We start from the raw sequence: 21,543 nt of genomic DNA on the forward strand, positions 1-21,543 counted from the left end.
TACTAGCACCTGCCCTCTGCCCCAGAAACACACACCTGGAAGAGACGTAAAATCTGGCCTGGACTCCCCATTCCCAGGGCCCCGCCCCTCAGGGTTGCGCAAACTCAGTTGCTTCCTCTCCAAATCTTCCGCCCCCCTCACCCCCCGCTGCTGCTGTCAAAATCCGGACTCGACTTCCTTAAGGCCCTGGGCACAGCTCCACGCATGCTCAGAATTAGCCGGGGTCGATCTCGCACACACGTGCTTACGGCCCGCCGCGGCGCCTGCGCGGTAGCAGCCTGGTGTCGGTGCGCTTAGGACGCCTCTCGCGCCTTGGCTCCCGCTGTCCGCGCGAGCCGGTTTGTGCCCAGTGCCCTGTGCACACGCCTTGCAAGCGACGGCGCCATGAGTCTGACCAGTTCCAGCGTACGAGGTGAAGTGGGGCCTGAGGGCGAGAGAGGCTAGCGGCCTGCGCACCGGTTGCAGCGCCCGCGGCTCCTCTGGGTTGTTGGCGCTGCGCTCCGCGCCCTCCGGTCCGATAACCTTGGGATGCAGAAGGGCAAGCGCTCGGCCCAGCTGCGGGCTGCGGGCGGGACAGGGAAAGGGAGCGAGGGAAAGGAGCGGATTGGTGGTGTCACCAGGCATTAGTGGCGTGGGGCCGTGCAGGCATGTTCCCTTCTCTGGTCCACGTTTTGCCCTAACTAGCCAAATCCTAAAGCCTCATGACCCCGCTGCTCGCTTTTCTTGTTCTAGCCTTAAGTTGCTTCAATATCCTTAATTCACGAGGCCGGGAGGCCGGAGGGAGGAAAGGATGGATGGGAGAGTGGGAAACAGGTTCTCCCTTCTCACGTTTAAATCGGCGTGGAGCCAAAACGTCGATTTCCTGCAATCCTGAAGCGATGCATGACTAATCACATCTTAGTTTTACAGATTTTTTTTTTCTAAAGGGAAGAAACCCAATCCGAAGTCTTCAGTTTTCCCAGTTTTTTATTATGCCCCTGGCATCTGGCGCTCTGAGGCGGTAGTCCAGGGTGGAGGATTGAGAACGGAGTTTCTTGAGCCTTCGGCTTTCTCAGCCATGCTTCCCTTGTGCTAGTACCTAGTATTCGTAAACAATACTTCGCAGAAAGTCCAATAAAAATCAACAGAATTTACAGAAGTCGTTTAGTGTAGAGTTTACCTTTATAACAATTCTTGGTGATGTTATAATCATTAATATAATACTGTGTGACCAGCAACAGGATATACGTGATCTCTCTGCCCAGGTGTAAAACGCCACTCCCCAAGGTTTGGTTACCTGTAACTGTAGTTGAGTAAAGGTAAAGAGATTGTCCAGAAGTTAAAATAGCCCCGTTGATTCATTCAGTAAATATTAATCATCTATAGTGCCGGGTTCTGTAAAAACCTGTAAAAAGTCCCTACTAATTTGAACCCTAATTTTCTAATAGGTAGATTCCATAAATTGGAAAGTTCCATTTCTCTTAATAAAATTTACCTGGCAGAATTAGGGTGATAATCCATGACATTTCTGAGTTACTAGTGATAAAGAGGTGATTATTTGCATAAATTATTAATAGAGAGTGATTTTTTTTGTTTGTTTAAAAAAAACATTTTCTTGGGATTAAGAGGATTGTGTGAAATGAGATGTTCATGTGACTTGTGCTGCTGACAATTTTTAATTTTACAGGAAAACTGCACATGTTTGAGGTAGGCCAAAAGATGACAAAATGTGTGTTTGTCAAAAACTTGGGATTTTTTTGTGTGTGCATGAGCACTGAATTCTGTTCAGGTCGCATACTATTGAAATGTGAAGTTGGTGAACCCCTAGAACTTATCACTAGCAGTAGTGAACTTATTAGCTGCAGTGACTTTTTTTGCAATCAGTACAAGGTTTTTGTTCTTGAAGTCTAACCACGGGGGACTTCAAAGGCAACTTTCCCATTAGTTTGCCATTGTCTAAGGGACAGTAAATTGCATAATGAAGCAGATTATTAGCTTCAACTTGAAGTATTCAGCTTTGTTATGAGGAGTAACTATATTTGACCATAAAGGTAGTTGTGAGGACTGTAGGCAGAGGGCCAAAGCCATTGTAAATCTCTTCTACCTGCACTTTTCCCCTCAAACGTAGTGGTAGGTGAGGTAGGGACTGTCTTGGAAATGTCCTAGAGAATGTCTTGGGAACCTACCTACAAATGTTTAGATCTCATAAAAATTTGGTTCTACTTTCAGTTTTTAAACTGAACCCTTATTCGTTCTTACAGGTTGAAAATCAATTTAGTCTTTTAATTTGGGGGAAGATGATCATGTCTTTTCTCAGTTAAATGAACTCATAAAAGGCTTAGAATGGTATGTCACAATGGTAAACACTAAATGAAAAATAAAAGAATGTATATAGGCATGCAGAATTCTTATTTTTATTCAGAAGAAAAGTAATGGGTAGATTATAAATAAAACTTAATGGGACCAGGCCAGGATTGCACTCAGGGAGAGACATTGAGAATCAATGATTGGAATTGAAATCATATCAAAGATCAGTGTCATTGAGATGGCTGTTGATACCAGTACGGTAGATTCAACCATTAGTTTTTGGGTTTTTTTAGTTTTTTTTGTTTTTTTTTTTTTTTTTTTTGAGACAGAGTCTCACTTTGTTGCCCAGGCTAGAATGAGTGCTGTGGCATCAGCCCAGCTCACAGCAACCTCAAACTCCTGGACTCAAGCGATCCTTCTGCCTCAGCCTCTGGAGTAGCTGGTACTACAGGCATGTGCCACCATGCCTGGCTAATTTTTTTTCTATATATTTTTAGTTGGCCAATTAATTTCTTTCTATTTTTAGTAGAGACGGGGTCTCGCACTTGCTCAGGCTGGTTTTGAACTCCTGACCTTAAGTGATCCACAAACCTCAGCCTCCCAGAATGCTAGGATTACAGGCGGGAGCCACCACGCCCAGCCTCAACCATTAGTTTATGAACATATCCTACTCCCAAGCTGCCTCCAAAACTCATTGACTCTACTCTCATCCTTAACTCCTTCCCTTCTGTTTGAAAGGAAGAGATTAACTCTGAGCCCATTCTCTCTCTCTGTCCTCCAGATGCCCTTTTCTTCTGCTTCCTTAAACTTTTACCTTACCAATGCCTGTTGCTTTTAAATCTTTAGCCCCTCCTAAAGGTTTTCTTCTCTTCAACCTAAAGCCACTCATAACCCCATCTTAAAAAAAAAAAGAAACCAACTAACCCAAATATTTTAAAAGCCCTTCCTTAACCTGCCTTCCCTCGAATCACTTCTTTTCATACTTTGTTTTACCCTCAAGTTACAAAATGGGGATTTGTCTGTCCACCTTATGCTTTGTTATCCATCCCAAACCCCGATCATTACAATGCATGTAACCAAAATCACATTTCAAAAATTCTTACTGACTTTTATATCCTTGTGCATTGTATTGAAACTAATTCATAAATTTCTAGTTCACTTAACCTCAACATGTTAAAATATTGTTTTGGTTCACTAAATTCATTGAATCATTAAAAGTAACTTAAGGATTTTTATCTGAGAGGGAATGTGTGGATCATACTGAGAATAAATGTGATAACTCCTATAGGTTGTAAACAATAAATAAATAATGAAGGGTGTGAGATTTGGAGCTAATGAAACAATATTGGCTATCAGTTGATGCTTCTTGGAGCTAGGTTAGGGTAAATGGGGGTTCATTATAGTATTACCCGAATATGCCTGAAATGTTCCATAATAAAGGTTTTGTTTGGTTTGGTGGCATAAAACAACAAATCTATTCCCTCATATTACTGGTGGCCAGAAGTCTGAAATCAGTATCACTGGGTCAAAACCAAGGTGCTGGCAGGGCCTTGCTTCCTTTTCATCTGGAGGCTTTTGGGGAGAATCTATTTCTTTTCTTTTCTTTCTTTCTTTCTTTCTTTCTTTCTTTCTTTCTTTCTTTCTTTCTTTCTTTCTTTGGGGAGAATCTATTTCTTTTCTTTTCTTTCTTTCTTTCTTTCTTTCTTTCTTTCTTTTTTTTTTTTTTTTTTTTTGTAGCAGGGGTAGGAGGGAGGGTGAAGGGAAACTCAGAGACCATTTCTTGTGTCTTCCAGCCTCACAGGAAGTAAATTCTGCACTTTTGGTACAATAGGTTAAGAAGAGGGCAAAGTTAATTTAAGGCATTTGGTGTAAGAGTGATACAATGGTAAGATGGATAGATGGCATTGCAAATTCAAATTACTCATCCATTATTTCCTTTTACTCAAGTAACATGGAATACATATGAACAATATCTTTGAATACCACCTGTGTGCTGGGCCTTGAGGAAAAAAAACATTACCAGGCACAACCTACCTGTCTGTGTGTGGGAGAGCTAAAGGAGGGAAGGGTTTAAACACAGCTCCCCTCCCCCTCTCCTGATGGAAGAGAAGGAACATTCTGATTCTGTGGCAGTTGACAGTGGGCAGAAGAAGGCAGTTTGGGGCAGAAAACGTGCTAAGGGAAAAGAAGTAGAGTGAGATTTCTGAATGAAAGCAAAATAATCCCATGGTAAACAAAGGCCAAGGATGAGGTTATGAACGAGGGTGTGTGGTTTGAGAACAAATCCATGTTTTCTCTATCTCTGAATAATTATTTAAGAGAGAAAACCAAAGATTATACAATAGTAGGCCAAGGGAAGGGTACAAAGTGGGGGATTATTTAGAAATGTTACCTTTCTCTGTATTTTTGGTCTTTAATGGTATTTATATAGATAGAAAGCATTGTTAACCAAGGTCTGGTAGGGTGGGGTTTGACCTAACTACAGGAATAACTGTCTGGGAAAAGAAAGTGAGGATAAACCATAAGAGGCAGAAATAATGCTCAGGATTTTTTTGGCCCCAGTTCTCAATCAGTATCTGAAAGGTGCCAGCTGAAATATCTTTAAAAATTGGGTCTTGGTAAAGTCCCTTGTTGCATCTGAGATTGTGACTATTCTTAATAGGCATATACCCTATCAAGGACTGAATGTTACTTGGGTTTTTTTCATTTTTACTTGTTTCGTTTCTTAGGTTTTCAGTTCTTTCTCTATCCTAATTGTTGACTTTTGGATCTGTCATCATTTTTCTTTCTGTATAGTTCCCCTTTTTACCCCTAGAGTTGCCAGTGGTATTCATAGCTTTTTGCCAGAAAAGACTGCTTCAGGCAGCAGTCATAAAGTGATAAAATAGCAACATTTTTCTTCTGGGAACTCTTGCATTTGCCCCTAATGAGATTAGAGAATTAGAATTTGGGAAAGGGAGGGGGGAAGAGAAATGGAAATTCTTATGACCTTGGAGCAAATGCAAAGCTATTTCCTAGCACTCATGGTACTGTGGAATTTATGTAGGGTTGTAAGTGACCCTTGGCAGGGGGATAGGGTCAAAGAGTGCATGTTTTGATTCCCCATGGGGCAACTGCTCTTGGTCAGTTACCATTTCTTTCAGTGATGCCTTTGGTGTTGCCTCTTTTCCATGTCATTTCTTCCACCATCAGAGAATCCCAAGGGAGATTATAAAAGTTTTTTTTTTTTTTTAAATGTCACTAAATGGATGCAGTTGATAATTTGAGAAAAGAGAATAGAAAGATGTTTTAATGGCTAGGAGAGATTTCTTTTGACGTTTCTCGTGAGTTTCACATGGAAATTCCTATAGGGTTCTCTTTTTATATCTTGAAACAAATTAATACTAGCCAATTGTGCTTGTTCTTTGGATCTCAGAACTTTTTGCAATAGATAGGCACCATTCAAGCATATATGTTAGAGAGTATTTCATAATTCACCTAAAAAGTAAAATGTAGCTAAAATCAACATTTAGGGAGTTGGTATTTTAGTCTTTTGAGATATTGCCCCCTTTTAAGTTTTTACTAAAGGCTACATTCAGCAAACATTGAGCATTGAGCATATACTATGCAAAGCAATGTTTTTAGCCCATTCTGTGATAGGCATATTAGCTATTCAGAGTGGCTTTCCATTAGCTAAGAAGAGGATTGCTATAGCTCCTAACATAGAGAATATTTTCTCAAGAAAGGTCCGTGATAAATAATGCCTCAGAAAGGAAGACTATGAATCTAGCTAAAAAAATCACAGCAAAGTTGTAGCCCTGCTTGGAATTACCACAGGGAAACACCATGAAGCAGCACTAAAATTCAAGACAAATCTACACAAAATGAGTACCTTCTTGAAAAATGACCTCTGTTGAGGTCAAAGGTTTGAGACTGGGGGGAGGGGAATGGGCATTTATTGAAACCTTAAAATCTGTACCCCCATAATATGCTGAAATTTAAAAAAAATTAATAAAAAAAAAAGTTTGAGGCTGTCAAATGACTTATTAACTTTTTTCTCCAGTCATGCAGCACCTGGAAAGGACCAAAATATTAATGTTTATTTTAGGGGATTATAGCAAGGAGGAATAGAAATGCTGTGAAAAGGAAAACAATCTAAAGAAAAATACTACTATGGTTGAAAATGGAATCCAAGGAACATGTTAATTAGAAACATTTGACAAAATCTAAACTGTTAAATGAACTAGAAGAGTAGAGCAAGATAAAAGAAACTAAGTGTGAGAATTGTTCCCTTCCATTAGAGTTTTGTGAAAATGAGCTCCAATTTTCTGTAAGGCACTATTAGATATGGTGATTGATCCCACTGGTGAAAATAAGAAATTTGACTCAATAGTGCAAATAAGCCATCCAGTAAATTATTCATTGTGTGTTTTTATTTGGCCTTGGAATGTGGGTTTTTTGGGTTTTGTTTGGGGGGTTTTGGTTTTGGTTTTGGTTTTTTTGTTTTTTTCCCTGTACTTATCTCTCTAGGGTTTTATTTGATAGTCTGGGAACTTATTTCAAACACTGTGAAGATCTGACTCAGGAAGTGCTGGGAAGCAGTCCAGTGTGTTTATCCTGACCCTTGTTCAACTTCTTCCTACAGCCCGCTCCATGCTGGGAATACTCAACTCTCCTCTGAGGCTGAGGCTAACCAGATTATGCTGAACTTGCTTCTCTCCAACATTGCCTGGAGCTGGGTTTCTAAGGACTCCTTAAAAAGCTACACAAAAAGAATAGATGGCTTGTTAGTCAAATAATTTTTTTTTATTATTAGATAGGAGAATAATGTCATTATTAGGTTATTAAGTATGAAATGTCCAATCTCCTTAAGTACTGTGTTTGATAGTTGATATCTCTGATGTTTCACTTTAACACTTCTTGTTTTATTTTTATTGTGAAGGTATATCTTCAGTCTTTCAAACACATGTTTTGGCTTGTGATTATCTTTCACATTTTTTTAAGAGCAATTTTTGTTAAAAATGGATAAGTCAAAAAATCATGTTATTTTCAAATATGAGTTATATTGTGGAACCAATGCAGCACAGACAGCTCGAAATATCAACGAAGTGTTTGGGAAGGATGTGGCTAATGAATGCGCAGTAGTACATCATGGTTTGAGAAGTTCTGTTCTGGAGATCTTAATCTTGAAAGTGAGCCATGTGGGCAACCTGAGACCAAGGTGGATAATGATGAGCTGAAAGCTGTAGTGGAAGCGAATCCATCTCAACCTATGTGTGAATTAACAAGGTTTGGCGTTATTATTCCAACAATATTGGACCGTTTGAAACAAATCAGCAAGGTATAGAAGTTGGATAAGATGACTACCACATGAATTAAATGAGCATCAGAAGAGAAGTCATTTTGAAGCTTGCCTTTCTTTGTCATGACATAAAGATGAGCCATTTCTATACCATATTGTTACATGTGATGAAAAATGGATTCTTTTTGACAGTCTCAAGCATTCGGCACAGTGGTTGGATAAAGAAGAAATACCCAAACACAGTCCAAAACCAAATATTCATCAAAAAAACCTAATGATGTCTGTCTGGTGGTATAGCACTGGTATTATCCACTACAGCTTCATGAAACCTGGTCATTTGATTACAGTGAATGTCTACTGCAATCAAGTGGACAAAATGATAAGGATGCGATTACAGGCCAGTCTTCTTTCTTGCAAGACAAGGCTCGACCTCATGTGGCACACACAATGCTGCTCATACTACAGAGGCTGGACTTGAAAGCTGTCTGTCATCCACTGTATTCACCAGACCTTGCACAACTGACTACCACTTCTTGCAAGGAAAAGTAGTCAATTCTCAACAAGCTATAGAAAACACCTTTTGAGATTTCATCACCACTGGCTTTCCAGGCTTCTTCACTTCTGGCATAGATAAGCTACTGTTGAGATGCCAAAACTGTGTTGATAATTCAAGCGCATAATTTGATCCATTGTACTGCTTCTTGTTTGAGATAATAAAGTACACTTTTGATTAGAAATCGGACATTTCATATTTAATGATCTAATAAATTTAAAATGAAGTACATAGAGAATTCAAATAAATTTAGAATTTATTAAATGGGAATGTAGTTGTAATTATATTAACCATGTTTATGAAATTAATGAGAAAGCACTTTGAAATTTTATAAAAAACAGACTTTTGAATGGCCTTGAAACCTAGAATCCTGCTAGGTATATCCCTTTGAATGTTTAACATTAGGGTGGTTTTGTATTATATGTCATTTTCTTTTCCTTTTTTTTTTTTTAATTTTTATATACCTTATTTTTTTCTTTTTCCTTCTGAGACTCAAGTTGGAGTATGTGTCCTTTTTTATTTTTTCTCTTTGGATACCAGTTCTCTTGTAGCTTTATGCAATAGTTGAGTTTTGGTAAATTAAATCATTTAAAAATTACTAAGGGACCTTCTGTTTTAAAGGACTATGATGAGTCATTTTGTTAACATAATCACCTTCCAATTTTTTTGTTTATAATCTGAATTTTCATGTTTCAGGTGTGTGTATTTTTTTAAGCAATAGGTACCTGCAGACTCACATGTTATTTAAAATCTCTATCTATAAACACTTTAAAAAGATTATTGAGCTTGTTTTTTTTCCTCCAGCTATAGAATAATTTTCCAGTTTGCCTTTTATAAATTATCTGTCATCACTAAATGGAAAAAAAAAAATAAATAAATAAAAAAAAAATAAAAAATAAATGGAAAATACACAATTGCTCAGTAAGGGCTGGGGACAATCTACAATCTTAACAAACAACTATTACACCAGTGTGTTCTGGTCATTTTATTAACATTAAAATCCTTGAACTGTTGGAATACTTAATGCTCAAAAACTGGATTTTCTGAATATTCATATAGAGTATTAATGTATGTTTTGATTTTGGTAATTATTCCTGTTTTCTTTCCCTGCTCTAGTTGAATGGATTGCAGCAGTCACCATTGCTGCTGGAACAGCTGCACTCGGTTATCTAGCTTATAAAAGATTTTATATTAAAGATCATCGCAGTAAAGCAATGGTAAACCTTCACATCCAGAAAGACAACCCCAAGGTAGTACATGCTTTTGACATGGAGGATTTGGGAGATAAAGCTGTGTACTGCCGTTGTTGGAGATCCAAAAAGGTGAGCAAAATAATTACTTTATACAGTGCTATTTTTCACATTTCTTTTGAAACCATTCTATCAAACTTGTATCACCAGATATCGTTATGATATTCCTTTTTCTTCTTTCTTTTTTAATAGATCCTTTTCTTCTTTGTTTTCCATATACCCTTAAGGAATATATTTACTAAAATATATAACCACTTTATAGTAAAATTACACTGTATCCTCCTTGAGTTTGGGCAAATTTAACCATATTCTTGGCCCAAGAAAGGAGAAAAATCCCTCTAACTTACTCTTAGGATTTCCTCTCCAGGTGGATCTTAGCTTCCACTATCCCAAAGAAGGGAGTGGGTAGCCTAATTGCAAAGAGAAACAAAGGAAGTAATTTCCTTTTTTGAGTTTTCAAGCTCTGGATACTAAGACAAGTTTTAGAAATTTCAAAAGAAATTTTTTCTTAAATTACCCAGAAACTTTTTATCTGGTAAGTAAATAAGCTACCTTTCAGTTGCAGCTCCTATAGTTAAATATTTAAAAACATAGAATTCTTAAAAATAATTTTCTTTTGTAAGAATTACATTTTTGTTGGAAGTGTTATCTATAATACCTGCAGGTTTTAGACATGATGACAGCCAGTGACCCAAAGATGGTAAAATCCTTTCCCAAGCTTATCTCAGAAGGATCTGTACAATGAATAACTTCAAGATTTTTGGTGTATTGTGAGAAAAATGGTGTAAACTCTGTATATACTGTCACTATTACCATTCAAATAAAATGGATTTCACCAAAAAAAGAAAGAAAGAAAATATTAAAAGGCCCCCCAAAATAAACAATAATATGATGTATCTACTTCTGAAAGCACATTATATTGTGGGGTCTCTTCCTACAGTGGAAGGCCATTTTCATGAATCACATGTAACAAATATGGAAGAAACCAAATACTACCTATTCTTTGAGCATCCCTAATCTGAAATACTTCAAACTCTGAAAATTTTTTTCTTCTTTTTTTTTTTTTTTTTAATGTTTTAAAGGCAGGATCTAGCTCTGTCACCCAGGCTGAAGTATAGTGGTGTGATCATAGCTCACTGCAGCCTCAAACTCCTGGGCTCAAGAGATCCTCTCACCTCAGGCTCCCGGATAACTAGGACACATACCATTGCTTCTAGCTAATTTGGGGGGGGGGGGGTGTTGTTTGTTTGTTTAGTTTTTTATAGAGACAGAATCTCACTATGTTGCCCAGGCTGATGTCAAATCCCTGGCCTCAAGCAATCCTCCCCCCTCAGCCTCCCAAAGTACTAGGATTACACGAGTGAGTCACCATGCCCAGCCCAAAATCCAAAACTTTTAAGTACTGATCTGACATGCCACTAGTGGAAAATTTCATACCTAACCTTATGTGGCACATTGTGAGTCAAAGTCGAAACACAAGTTCATAACACACAGTTAATTCAACATCCCCAAGGGAGAAAAGCTTCCCTCAGTCCCCTCCAGCTGCTGATGTTTAACAGCTAATAGAGGTATTCTAGGGTTGCTACTATGCTGCTTAGTTACTCTGGATTATGTTTTTTCACTGTGTTAATGATATGTCATATATTTTACGCTTATGTGTGAATAAGGGTAAAGAAATGATTGCTTATCAGTAGCATATAAATTCAGAGTTATGAATGATGGTAACACCAAACAGCCATAGATTGTCCACATGGGTGGCTGAAGTAGGTGACATAGTGTATTCCAGTGTATCCAGAAACTCTTTGATGAATATATGCAATATGAACCACAAATTAATAGGCCCATTTCAACTAACTGTACCTTTAAAAAGCAGTGTTCATTTGGAATGTGGGATTGTTAGTAAGTACTAAGCAGGGTAGCTAGAAAATAAATTGTCAATAATGTGCCATAGACTGGTCCAGGTTTGTTTTTTTAAAACTGTGCCTATAATAGGCTCCATTTTCTTGTTGATTATTGAAACATAAGAAGTAATGCATCTAGACATTAGGTTAGTCAGTGATCTTAAATTCACTGTCTGCTAGCCGGGCGCGGTGGCTCACGCCTGTAATCCTAGCTCTCTGGGAGGCTGAGGCGGGCGGATTGCTCGAGGTCAGGAGTTCGAAACCAGCCTGAGCAAGAGTGAGACCCCGTCTCTACTATAAATAGAAAGAAATTAATTGGCCAACTAATATATATACAAAAAATTAGCCGGGCATGGTGGCGAATGCCTGTAGTCCCAGCTACTTGGGAGGCTGAGGCAGCAGGATTGCTTGAGCCAGGAGTTTGAGGTTGCTGTGAGCTAGGCTGACGCCACGGCACTCACTCTAGCCTGGGCAACAAAGCGAGACTCTGTCTCAAAAAAAAAAAAAATTCACTGTCTGCTATATATGAACACATGAGAAAAGTTAAATTGTAAAACATCCAGTGTTATAGATGTGTATAGTAGATGTATTAAAAGTGCTCTAAATAAAGGATTAGAAGAGGATAGTGCCATCAACAGAAATAAGGAATTCAAGGTGAAAGCTAATTTTCCAGGACAGTGATAAGGAGTTCAGTTTTCAAAGAGTGGATTTGAGGTGACAGTTGAATGGAAATGTTCACATGAGCTGAAATGGGGGATTAAAGCTGAGACATCAGGGTTGGAGATAGAGATCAGCAAAACTGATGAGTCACGTGTAGGAATGCAACTGATCCTTGATGCAGATAAAAAGCAAAGGCAAAGTATGAAGTCTGGGAGAATGCTCTGCATTTGAAAAGAGGAACAAGAGCCATTTAAGAAGATGGAATGGTCTAGAGAGATTAGAATAAAACTAAAAATATTATGGCTTCAAAGTGGAAAAGGGAGCAGTTTCAAAGATTAAGTACTGAACACTGGCCTGTGCAAAGACAACCAGGTGAATAGTCTATTATAGTAAGACTGTTAGAGTATGCAATTGTCCTTTTGGTGTCATTTCAACAGAGTAATTAATTAGAAGTGGTGTCCAAGTGGGTGAAGTGTGAATTAACTAATAAAGAAATGCCATAAGTCTGAGTGTATGTCAGATTTTCAGTAAATGTAATAGTAGATGGAAAGAAATAAGGTAATTGCTTGAGTAACCACTAAAGCTTAACTTTGAGATCTGGTAAAGGGTGTTTGCTTTGATTGTGTCTTCCCAGAGGGTAAAAAGTCCAATAAAGTAAATAAAGACTTTAATGAACTAAGATTTCAAGTATTTCAGGAAGGATCACAAATGGACACAGGCTAGTGGTTTAACGATTTATTAGACTTTCTAATTCAACAAAACATTCCAGGATTATTCCTTCCTTTTAACAATTAGAATTTCCAAGTGGTTAGACTAGGGATTGCCATTTCCTATAGGTATATTTTAAGAGAAGGAATGAATGCCATACCAGTCATTTTATCAATATTTTTTCAATGTCTTTTTTCCCCCCTTTTATGCCATTTAGTGATCGTTTTTGCATCTAGGATTGGCCAGTTCTGAATTTTCACTGAATTATTATTCCTACATGAATCAATTAAGAGTTCATTTTGACCATTATTCAAGTTAAGGAATGTTGTTATTCTTTAGACACCTTTGGAAACTCCCTACATTCCTGAGGTTCCTAATGTTATCACACAGGTGCTAAGTCACACACTTACATGCCAGTTCACAGAAGACTTGTAATTAATACCTTTGAGTGGCTATATTGAGTTTATATTCAATCATTTTTTCCCTCATACAAACCAGTTAAAGTGTAATCACAAGTAGCCTATTGTGTGTCTTCAACACTTTGAGCAGATTTCCCAAACCTAATGCCTAATGAATCAGATCTCTTAGTAATACGCAGAAATTGCTTTTTTATTTTTTTTTTTAGCACACCCCATTTCTCTTCTCCTCCTCCTACCAGGATTGATATGTCCTCTACTGTTTCAGAAATTGGCCTATTTCATAGTACAGTTTTCCCTCATCTGTGGATTGGTTCCAAGACCTTCCCCAGGTACCACAATCTGAGGATACCAAAGTCCCTGATAAAAAGTGGTATAGCATAATACCTAATACAATGTAAATCCTATATAAATAGTTGTTATACTGTACTGTTTAGAGAATAATGACAAGAAAAAAAATGTGTACATGTTCACTACAGACACAATTTTTTCTTTCCCCAAATATTTTCCATCCACACTTGGTTGAATCCATGGACACAGAACCCGTGGATACACAGCAGGCCAACTATATTTCACAAGAGGGCTGTCTGTATTTGAAGTGAGAATGAAAGGAGTCAGTAGAGAAGTTATTAAAGTGACTGCAGGGAAAGGTATTACTGAGACAAGGGTGTCTTGACAGGGGTGGAAGGAAAAGAGAGTAAGAGCACAGATGTGAAACGCAGCCTTAAGAAGGAAGATAGTCTTACTTTCAAAACAAGATGAAAGAGGGAAGAGTATGGGACCTAGTCTTGCTAGATTCCCATCCCTCCCACCCATCTCAGGTAGGTTACATCATTTGCTGAGACACATGATGGCCACCTAGGAAGCTGGGGAGTTTAAATAAAGACAGAAAAAGAATGCAGACTAAGAAATAAGAAAGAGGAAAACCTTGCCAGTTAACATCAGGAGCTCAATTGAAATGGAAATGAAATGTGACATGACGGTACAATGTAGAATCTTTTTCTTCCATATACAGTTTTAAGATTTTTTTTTTTTTTTTTTTTGAGACAGAGTCTCGCTTAATTGCCCAGGCTAGAGTGAGTGCCGTGGCGTCAGCCTTGTTCACAGCAACCTCAAACTCCTGGGCTCAAGGGATCCTCCTGCCTCAGCCTCCTCAGTAGCTGGGACTACAGGCATGCGCCACCATGCCCAGCTAATTTTTTCTATATATATCAGATGGCCAATTAATTTCTTTCTATTTATAGTAGAGACGGGGTCTCACTCTTGCTCAGGGTGGTTTCGAACTCCTGACCTCGAGCGATCCGCCCGCCTCGGCCTCCCAAAGTGCTGGGATTACAGGCATGAGCCACCGCGCCCGGCCCAGTTTTAAGATTTGAGTTGCAATTTTTTGTTTTGTTGTTGGTAGTGGCTGGCTTCTTGGTTTGGGGGGATAGGGGCTATTGAGAGAGAAATTAAAGTGGATTATATTAAACTGAGTCCTATTTCTTCATGCAAACAATATTCTCTGAATGTTGGTTATATTCCTTGGCCAAGCCACATAAAGGCAATCTTGTAAGATCTTAATTTCGCTTTATGCATTTTTATATTTTATCTGCTACCTCACATTTTATTAAAGTAAGTATATAAGAATAGTATAAAATGTCATGTTGTTCTCTACGGAAGTCTCAAAGATCTCATTACTTTTCTCTTTCTCAACCAAAGCAAGGGCAGTTTATGGTAATAAGCCACAATGGCTCCAGGCAACTTTCTTGGAACAAAAATCAAAACTCTCATTAAAAGTAAAAAATTTGGAGAAGGAAGATAATTGTCTTTTAGAAACTTGTTTCAATTAAAATAAATAAGCCAGGGAAAAGCATTTATTTATTTTTATCTTGAATTGCCCTCGAGACAGAGACATAACTTGAGATGTGCAGCCAGAAAAGAAACAAACCTTGTGTTTTTTATGAAGACCCTGATAGTATTGCTAGCTTTCCAGGTGGAGAGCAGGAATCTCTAGTGTTTTCTTTCCTAAACCTTTATTCCAGCCTCTTCTTCCCACTGTCCCACTCTTTCTTCCCTACTTTTAAAGATGTTTGGGGCCGGGTGCAGTGCCTCATGCCTGTAATTCCCAGGAATTCGAGGCCAGCCTGAGCAACATAAGGAGACCCCGTCTCTACAAAATGATAAAAAGAATTAGCCCGGCACGGTGGTGCACGCCTATAGTGCCTGCTACTCAGGAGGCTGAAGCAGGATTGCTTGAGCCCAGGTGTTTGAGGTTGCAGTGGGCTATTATGACACCACAGCACTCCGACCCACGTGACAGAGCAAAACCATGTTTCCAAAATAAAAAAAATTAAAAGATACTTGGGATTTGTAGTTTTCAAATTGGGTTAACAAACATAAAAAGGTGTTTTTTGCACATACAGGGAAATTCAGCCAATTTGATTTACAAACTTTCTCCATGATTTGTTAAGAAACAAACATCTTAGAACAAATTAAGTATTGATACTACATTAGCTGATTTAAATGTACCCTTTTTGTTTTTCGTAATTTTACTTTTTTTTTTTTTTTTTTTTTTTTTTGAGACACAGTCTCACTTTGTTGCCCAGGCTAGAGTGAGTGCCATGGCGTCAGCCTAGCTCACAGCAACCTCAAACTCCTGGGCTCAAGCAATCCTGCTGCCTCAGCCTCCCGAGTAGCTGGGACTTCAGGCATGCGCCACCATGCCTGGCTAATGTTTTTCTATATATATTAGTTGGCCAATTAATTTCTTTCTATTTATAGTAGAGACGGGGTCTTGCTCTTGTTCAGGCTGGTTTCGAACTCCTGACCTTGAGCGATCTGCCCGCCTCAGCCTCCCAGAGTGCTAGGATTATAGGTGTGAGCCACCGAGCCAGGCCTGTAATTTTACTTTCTGCTTTGTCAGTTTAACAAATTTCAAAATTAAGAAATCACTAATGAATAAATATAATCACAAAGTTTGGGAGATGATTCTGATTTAAGGCAACAATTCTTAGAGTTTAATGATGTATATTAAATAAAAAGTACCATTAAAAGAAGCATCTCTGAACAAAATTGTTTCCTAGTTTAAAGGCATAAAAGCTTTATACACTTTAAACACATGAAAGTTTATTAACAACAGGATCTACTACTCATTGCTTTTTTAAAAAAATGTTTGTTTTTTGTTTGCTTTTAAGAACATGAAGAAACACGGCCGGGCGCGGTGGCTCACGCCTGTAATCCTAGCTCTCTGGGAGGCCGAGGCGGGTGGATTGCTCAAGGTCAGGAGTTCAAAACCAGCCTGAGCAAGAGCGAGACCCCGTCTCTACTATAAATAGAAAGAAACTAATTGGCCAACTGATATATATATAAAAAATTAGCCGGGCATGGTGGCGCATGCCTGTAGTCCCAGCTACTCGGGAGGCTGAGACAGAAGGATTGCTCGAGCCCAGGAGTTTGAGGTTGCTGTGAGCTAGGCTGACGCCACGGCACTCACACTAGCCTGGGCAACAAAGCGAGACTCTGTCTCAAAAAAAAAAAAGAACATGAAGAAACAGTCCAATTTCAGCTTTTAGTCAGAGTATTAGAAAAAATACATTCTCATTTTAGGTGTATGACTTTCTTATTAACTTATAATGTTTTCTTTGTGTATTTTTATATGGAGTTTTCTCCTGTTCTTGATTCTATATGTGGAAGAAAATAATTTAAGAAAATGTTGATTTTTTCTAATGTTTTCAACATGAGATTAAAAAAGAAATAAAAGTTAAACATGCCATTTCAGTGAGTTATTTGAGGCTTTTTATTTAGAAATGTTTAATTTTTCAAAAGTACATTAAACCTGTGGATAAAACTATACAATGAAGTATTTTGTGTGTGCTATTTATAAAAATGGAGTCTTTTACCATATAAACTTTATTCTCACCGTAAAATCATCTGTGTTTGTTTATTAAACATATGTCACTTTGAAAGGCTGCTCTTTACTGTAGGATACATTTTAGTTTGATTTTTATAGCCTCTTTCCTCATTCATGCCAAGAAAAGCTGAAAACTTGGGTTCATGCTTTTGCTTCAATGACTTGTTTTTAATATGAATATACTGTGTACATCTTACTGACCTAAAAAAAGAAATAATGTAAGCATTACATACATTACATTTATATTGCTATCTACCCTGGGGTGGAATTTATATCTGGAAATATAAGATATGCTGATATAACTTTTAACTAATTTAGTGCCTTTTATAATTATTTACAGACAGTAAAATTAAAATTGGATTTCTTTAACGTCAACCAAATATTATTAATCTTAGGATACACACTTTTGGATATCAAAGTTTACCATCATTGTGAGGTTTTACATATCTAAAATTATACTCCCTTCACTCTAAATAATAAGGGAATTGTTACTCTAAAGGCCAAGACTCCTGTTACTTTACTCTTTTAAATAGGTTCCTTGAATGCACATGTGTACTTTATACTAGTCAGTGAAACTCTAGATTCTCAAATGCAGGTACATTGAGAACACCACGATTAATACAAAGATGCTCACTAGCTAGCTCTTGTCCTTTAACATGAGATAGGAATAAAAGGTATAAATATGGAAATAAAGAAAGAAACAACAAACTTACTGATAATTGTACCCTCTAACTGTAACAGTCTGAGGAGTCATCTAAAACATGGAATTCTTATTTTTTTAATCATGTAACAATAGGAAAGGATATACTTGCAAAAACCAATGATAGCAAGAGTATTCAGATATAAAAATACCTAATTATAATAACCATAAAAAATGTAGCAGAAATAATCTTATCAGAATATGCATGAGACCTGAGGATGAAAACTATAAGAGATGTAAAACGTGACCAAAAAAATTCTCAAGCTTATCTGGAAGAATAAAGTGATAAAGTTAACAAAGAAGAGAATAATGAAGGAAAACTAGCCCTACCAAATACTGAAACATTTTAGACACATCCCAGTGTAGTAGGCTGATCAATATAATAACATAGAACCTATAAATAGGTGCTTTTTATATGTACAATTTGTTTAGATAATATTATGAATAAAGGTATGATAATATGGGAGGCAACAACCTCTAATACTGAAACAACAGGATCTTAGAACAGCATAGTATGTTCTACAGAAAACTATGATAATGGATATCAGAGGAAAATGTTCATAGTTCAATCAGCTTGAGAAATTCTGTGTTAAAATGGTATTTTTTTTACAGCAGGACCTCTAACATCATGGTGTATGTTGTGACTTGAGGGCTTCTGTGCATGGTGGCTCATATATGTCATCCCAGCACTTTGGGAGGCTGAGAGGCAGGAGGATCTTGTGAGACTTTGAAACCAGCTTAGGCAAAATGTCTACAAAAAATTTAAAAATTAGCTGGATGTGGTGGTACACACCTGTCATCCTAGCTACTCAGGAGGCTGAGGCAGGAGAATCAGCTGTGCCCAGGAGTTTGAGGCTGTAGTGAGCTAAGATTGTGCCACTGCACTGTAGCCTGGACAACAGAGCAAGACCCTGACCTCTTTTTAAAAAGAAGCCCTATGCGATGTGTTTTAAACATAGAACAGAACCAAATCAGACTATCTTGCAGAGTTGAGCTTTGGAGCACACTCTGAAACTTAGAAATTTGGTTTTATCCCTTTCGCTCCCACTGGACACCAAAATGTCACTTGTATCTAAAATGTGAAGTCATGAAAAGGAATGGAAATTTATATTTTTCACATCTCTAAAAGAAAGATGTTTCCGTGACTGATATTAAAAAGAGAAATATTGCTATACTTGACATTGACATATGAAAGTGGAGAAATTAAAGGTACCAAAAATAAACAAAATGAAAAGCTTTGGGGAAAAGATTGCTACAAAAAGATGATCAACATCAGAATAATATAAAGATTTTCAATGAGTGAGCTTAAACTCTTATAAATAGGCAATGGACATAGTTCACTGGAAAAGAATGTACTAGGCCCTTCCTTTTGCTCTCCCTTTGCTGTGACAGTGGGTCCAGTCATCTGTGACGTATGTATCATGCTCTGTAAACCTATATCTTGCTCTTGACCTATAATCCTATCTTTCTCTCCTCCATAAACCTCATTTTCCTGCTTGCCTTAAAAAAATGTACTAGTACAAAAGTTTTTAATATTCATAATCAAATATTACACTGAAATTCAATTAATGAACTTTGTATTATCCATGGGTCGATTTCTTCCTCCTATTCAGTCTATATTACTTTACATATGCTCTTAAGAAAACCTATATAAGGTAGCTGAGAAAAATCTTTTTTATATGAATTAAGCATCACATTCCATTCTGCTAAGCATAATACGGATTTGGAGATTAGATATTTTACATTCTCTCTTTCTCTTCCTAGTTCCCATTCTGTGATGGGGCTCACACAAAACACAACGAAGAGACCGGAGACAACGTGGGACCTCTGATCATCAAGAAAAAAGAAACTTAAATGGACAGTTTTGATGCTGCAAACCAACTTGTCATGATGTTACCTGATTGTTTAATTAGAATGACTACCACTTCTGTCTAATTCACCTCCCCCGGGTTCTAGATGTGGTATATTGCAAACTAGAGCTTTCATATTCATGGCATTTGCCTTACTTGTTGAAACATTGTGGTGCACATTTGTTTAAACAAAAAAAAAAGAAGGAAAAAGTAAAAACCAACCTCATGGCCTGTGGGTTATTTTGGTCTTGTAAGGATCCGTTTCTTAAAATATTGACATTAGAATATAGTTGTATCTTGAAGTCAACATATTAAATTATTCTGAAAATCATGCATTTGCAGATTGTACTTGTAAGTTCCAAAGAAAAATTATCACCTTTTCATACTCGTTAACCTAGAAAGTAAATGGGTGTGATTAAGCTACATTAATTTCTTAATGCAATCTAGAAAAACTGTTAATGACCTTGGTTTTCTTCATGAGATTTGTAACAACACTGAGAAAATATGATTTCTGTGTTTTCACAGTTTTCAATCAAAAAATGAACTATGAATATTCTGCTTAATTATAAGTAATCATAAGTCAGCCAGGTCAGTAATAAAGGGGTGATAATTTCTTTGTATTCATCTTCATGGATATTTAATTGATCCATTAAATGGAACCAATGTGGAGATTTAGATCAAAGTGATATTAGACTTAAAATAGTCGTGAACAGGCTGGGTGCAGTGGCTCACGCCTGTCATCCTAGCACTCTGGAAGGCCGAGGCAGGCGGATTGCTCGAGGTCAGGAGTTAGAAACCAGCCTGAGCAAAAGTGAGACCCCGTCTCTACTATAAATAGAAGTTAATTGGCCAACTAATATATATAGAAAAAATTAGCGGGGCATGGTGGTGCATACCCGTAGTCCAGCTACTCCGGAGGCTGAGGCAGACGGATTGCTTGAGCCCAGGAGTCTGAAGTTGCTTCAGACTGTGGCTAGGTTGACACCACGGCACTCACTCTAGCCTGGGCAACAAAGCGACACTGTCTCAAAAAAAAAAAAAAATAGTCACGAACAGTATCTTAAAATGTATTATTACAGAATTCTAGCCCAAGGAGTGTCAAGCACTTGAACTGAGGACTTTGAAGGAATTGGAGCACATAATTTCAAGTCTTTTGATCACAAAGCCACATATCCATGACAGAAATAGTGGTCACAAGGTTAGATCAAAGGCGTGGGAAGATTTCTTCTTCCCCACTCTGGCTAATGAAGTGCATGGCTTTTAAATTGTATGATCATTTTCTTAAAAGCAAAAATTTGAAGACAAGTGTTTGTTTATGTAATATTCTTCAAAGACTCAGACCAGAAACATTACATTCATTACTAATTCAGAAAAAAGGAAATATGGGAACTGAAAATAATTAGCAATAGGAGAAGACAGGAATAAAATATTTCTAGAGAGACATTTCACTTTTGGATTTTACAGGTTAGAAGGAAAAGTCTTGATAAAATATGTATATAATATGGGCAAACATAATTTGATAAACATTCTCATTATTTATTTTAGTACACTTGAATTCTCGGTAATAATCACAAGTTTCTACTTGCTAAAATCGAGTTACCTTAACAGGAATCAAACCTGGCAGCAACATTCCTATATTTTTTAAATGTACAATTTTTTATGTCACAGTAGATAAAAATGGATACCAAAATTATATACACTAGTTTTACATTTAAGGAAACCCATGTGACTGTTTTCCACATGTCTTCAAGACATACCTTCAGTATAAAATCTAAAATCCAGGCCAGGTGCAGTGGCTCAAACCTCTAATCCTAGCACTCTGGGAGGCCATGGCAGGAGGATCACTTTAGGTCAGGAGTTTCAGACCAGCCTGGGCAAGATTGAGAACCCATCTCTACTAAAAATAGAAAATAACCGGGTGTGGTGGCAGGTTCCTGTAATCCCAGCTACTTGGGAGGCTAAGGCAGGAGAATCACTTGAGCCCAGGAGTTTGAGGTTTCTGTGAGCTAGGCTAATGCCACTGGGCACTCTAGCCCAGGTGACAGA

General features: G+C 37.6%; 1 protein-coding gene across 3 annotated transcripts; it reads left to right on the forward strand.

Moving 5' to 3' along the window:
- The first annotated feature begins 223 nt into the window (after positions 1-223).
- Positions 224-19,828, forward strand: CISD1 (CDGSH iron sulfur domain 1). 3 transcript variants are annotated; one of them, XM_012762840.3, is made up of 4 exons: positions 224-412; positions 6,911-7,051; positions 9,237-9,442; positions 19,412-19,828. In XM_012762840.3, exons 2-4 carry the CDS (start codon positions 7,045-7,047, stop codon positions 19,499-19,501), a joined length of 303 nt encoding a protein of 100 aa, XP_012618294.1. In that variant the 5' UTR covers positions 224-412; positions 6,911-7,044; the 3' UTR covers positions 19,502-19,828. The 3 variants fall into 3 exon arrangements, with proteins under 3 accessions (XP_012618294.1, XP_012618290.1, XP_012618292.1); XM_012762838.3 differs by lacking the exon at positions 224-412 and adding an exon at positions 4,387-4,515; XM_012762836.3 differs by lacking the exon at positions 6,911-7,051 and having other exon boundaries at positions 227-412.
- Positions 19,829-21,543: the final 1,715 nt, after the last annotated feature.

This window comes from Microcebus murinus, chromosome 14 (assembly GCF_040939455.1).
Source record: "Microcebus murinus isolate Inina chromosome 14, M.murinus_Inina_mat1.0, whole genome shotgun sequence".
Classification (NCBI taxonomy): Eukaryota; Metazoa; Chordata; class Mammalia; order Primates; family Cheirogaleidae; genus Microcebus; species Microcebus murinus.

Bases quoted from the DNA above. Each gene is read 5' to 3' on its own strand.
- CISD1 (XM_012762836.3), top strand. From the start codon at position 385: ATGAGTCTGACCAGTTCCAGCGTACGAG. The intron at 413-9,236 runs GTGAAGTGGGGC...TCCCTGCTCTAG, and splicing joins GACCAGTTCCAGCGTACGAG to TTGAATGGATTGCAGCAGTC. The intron at 9,443-19,411 runs GTGAGCAAAATA...TTCTCTTCCTAG, and splicing joins GTTGTTGGAGATCCAAAAAG to TTCCCATTCTGTGATGGGGC.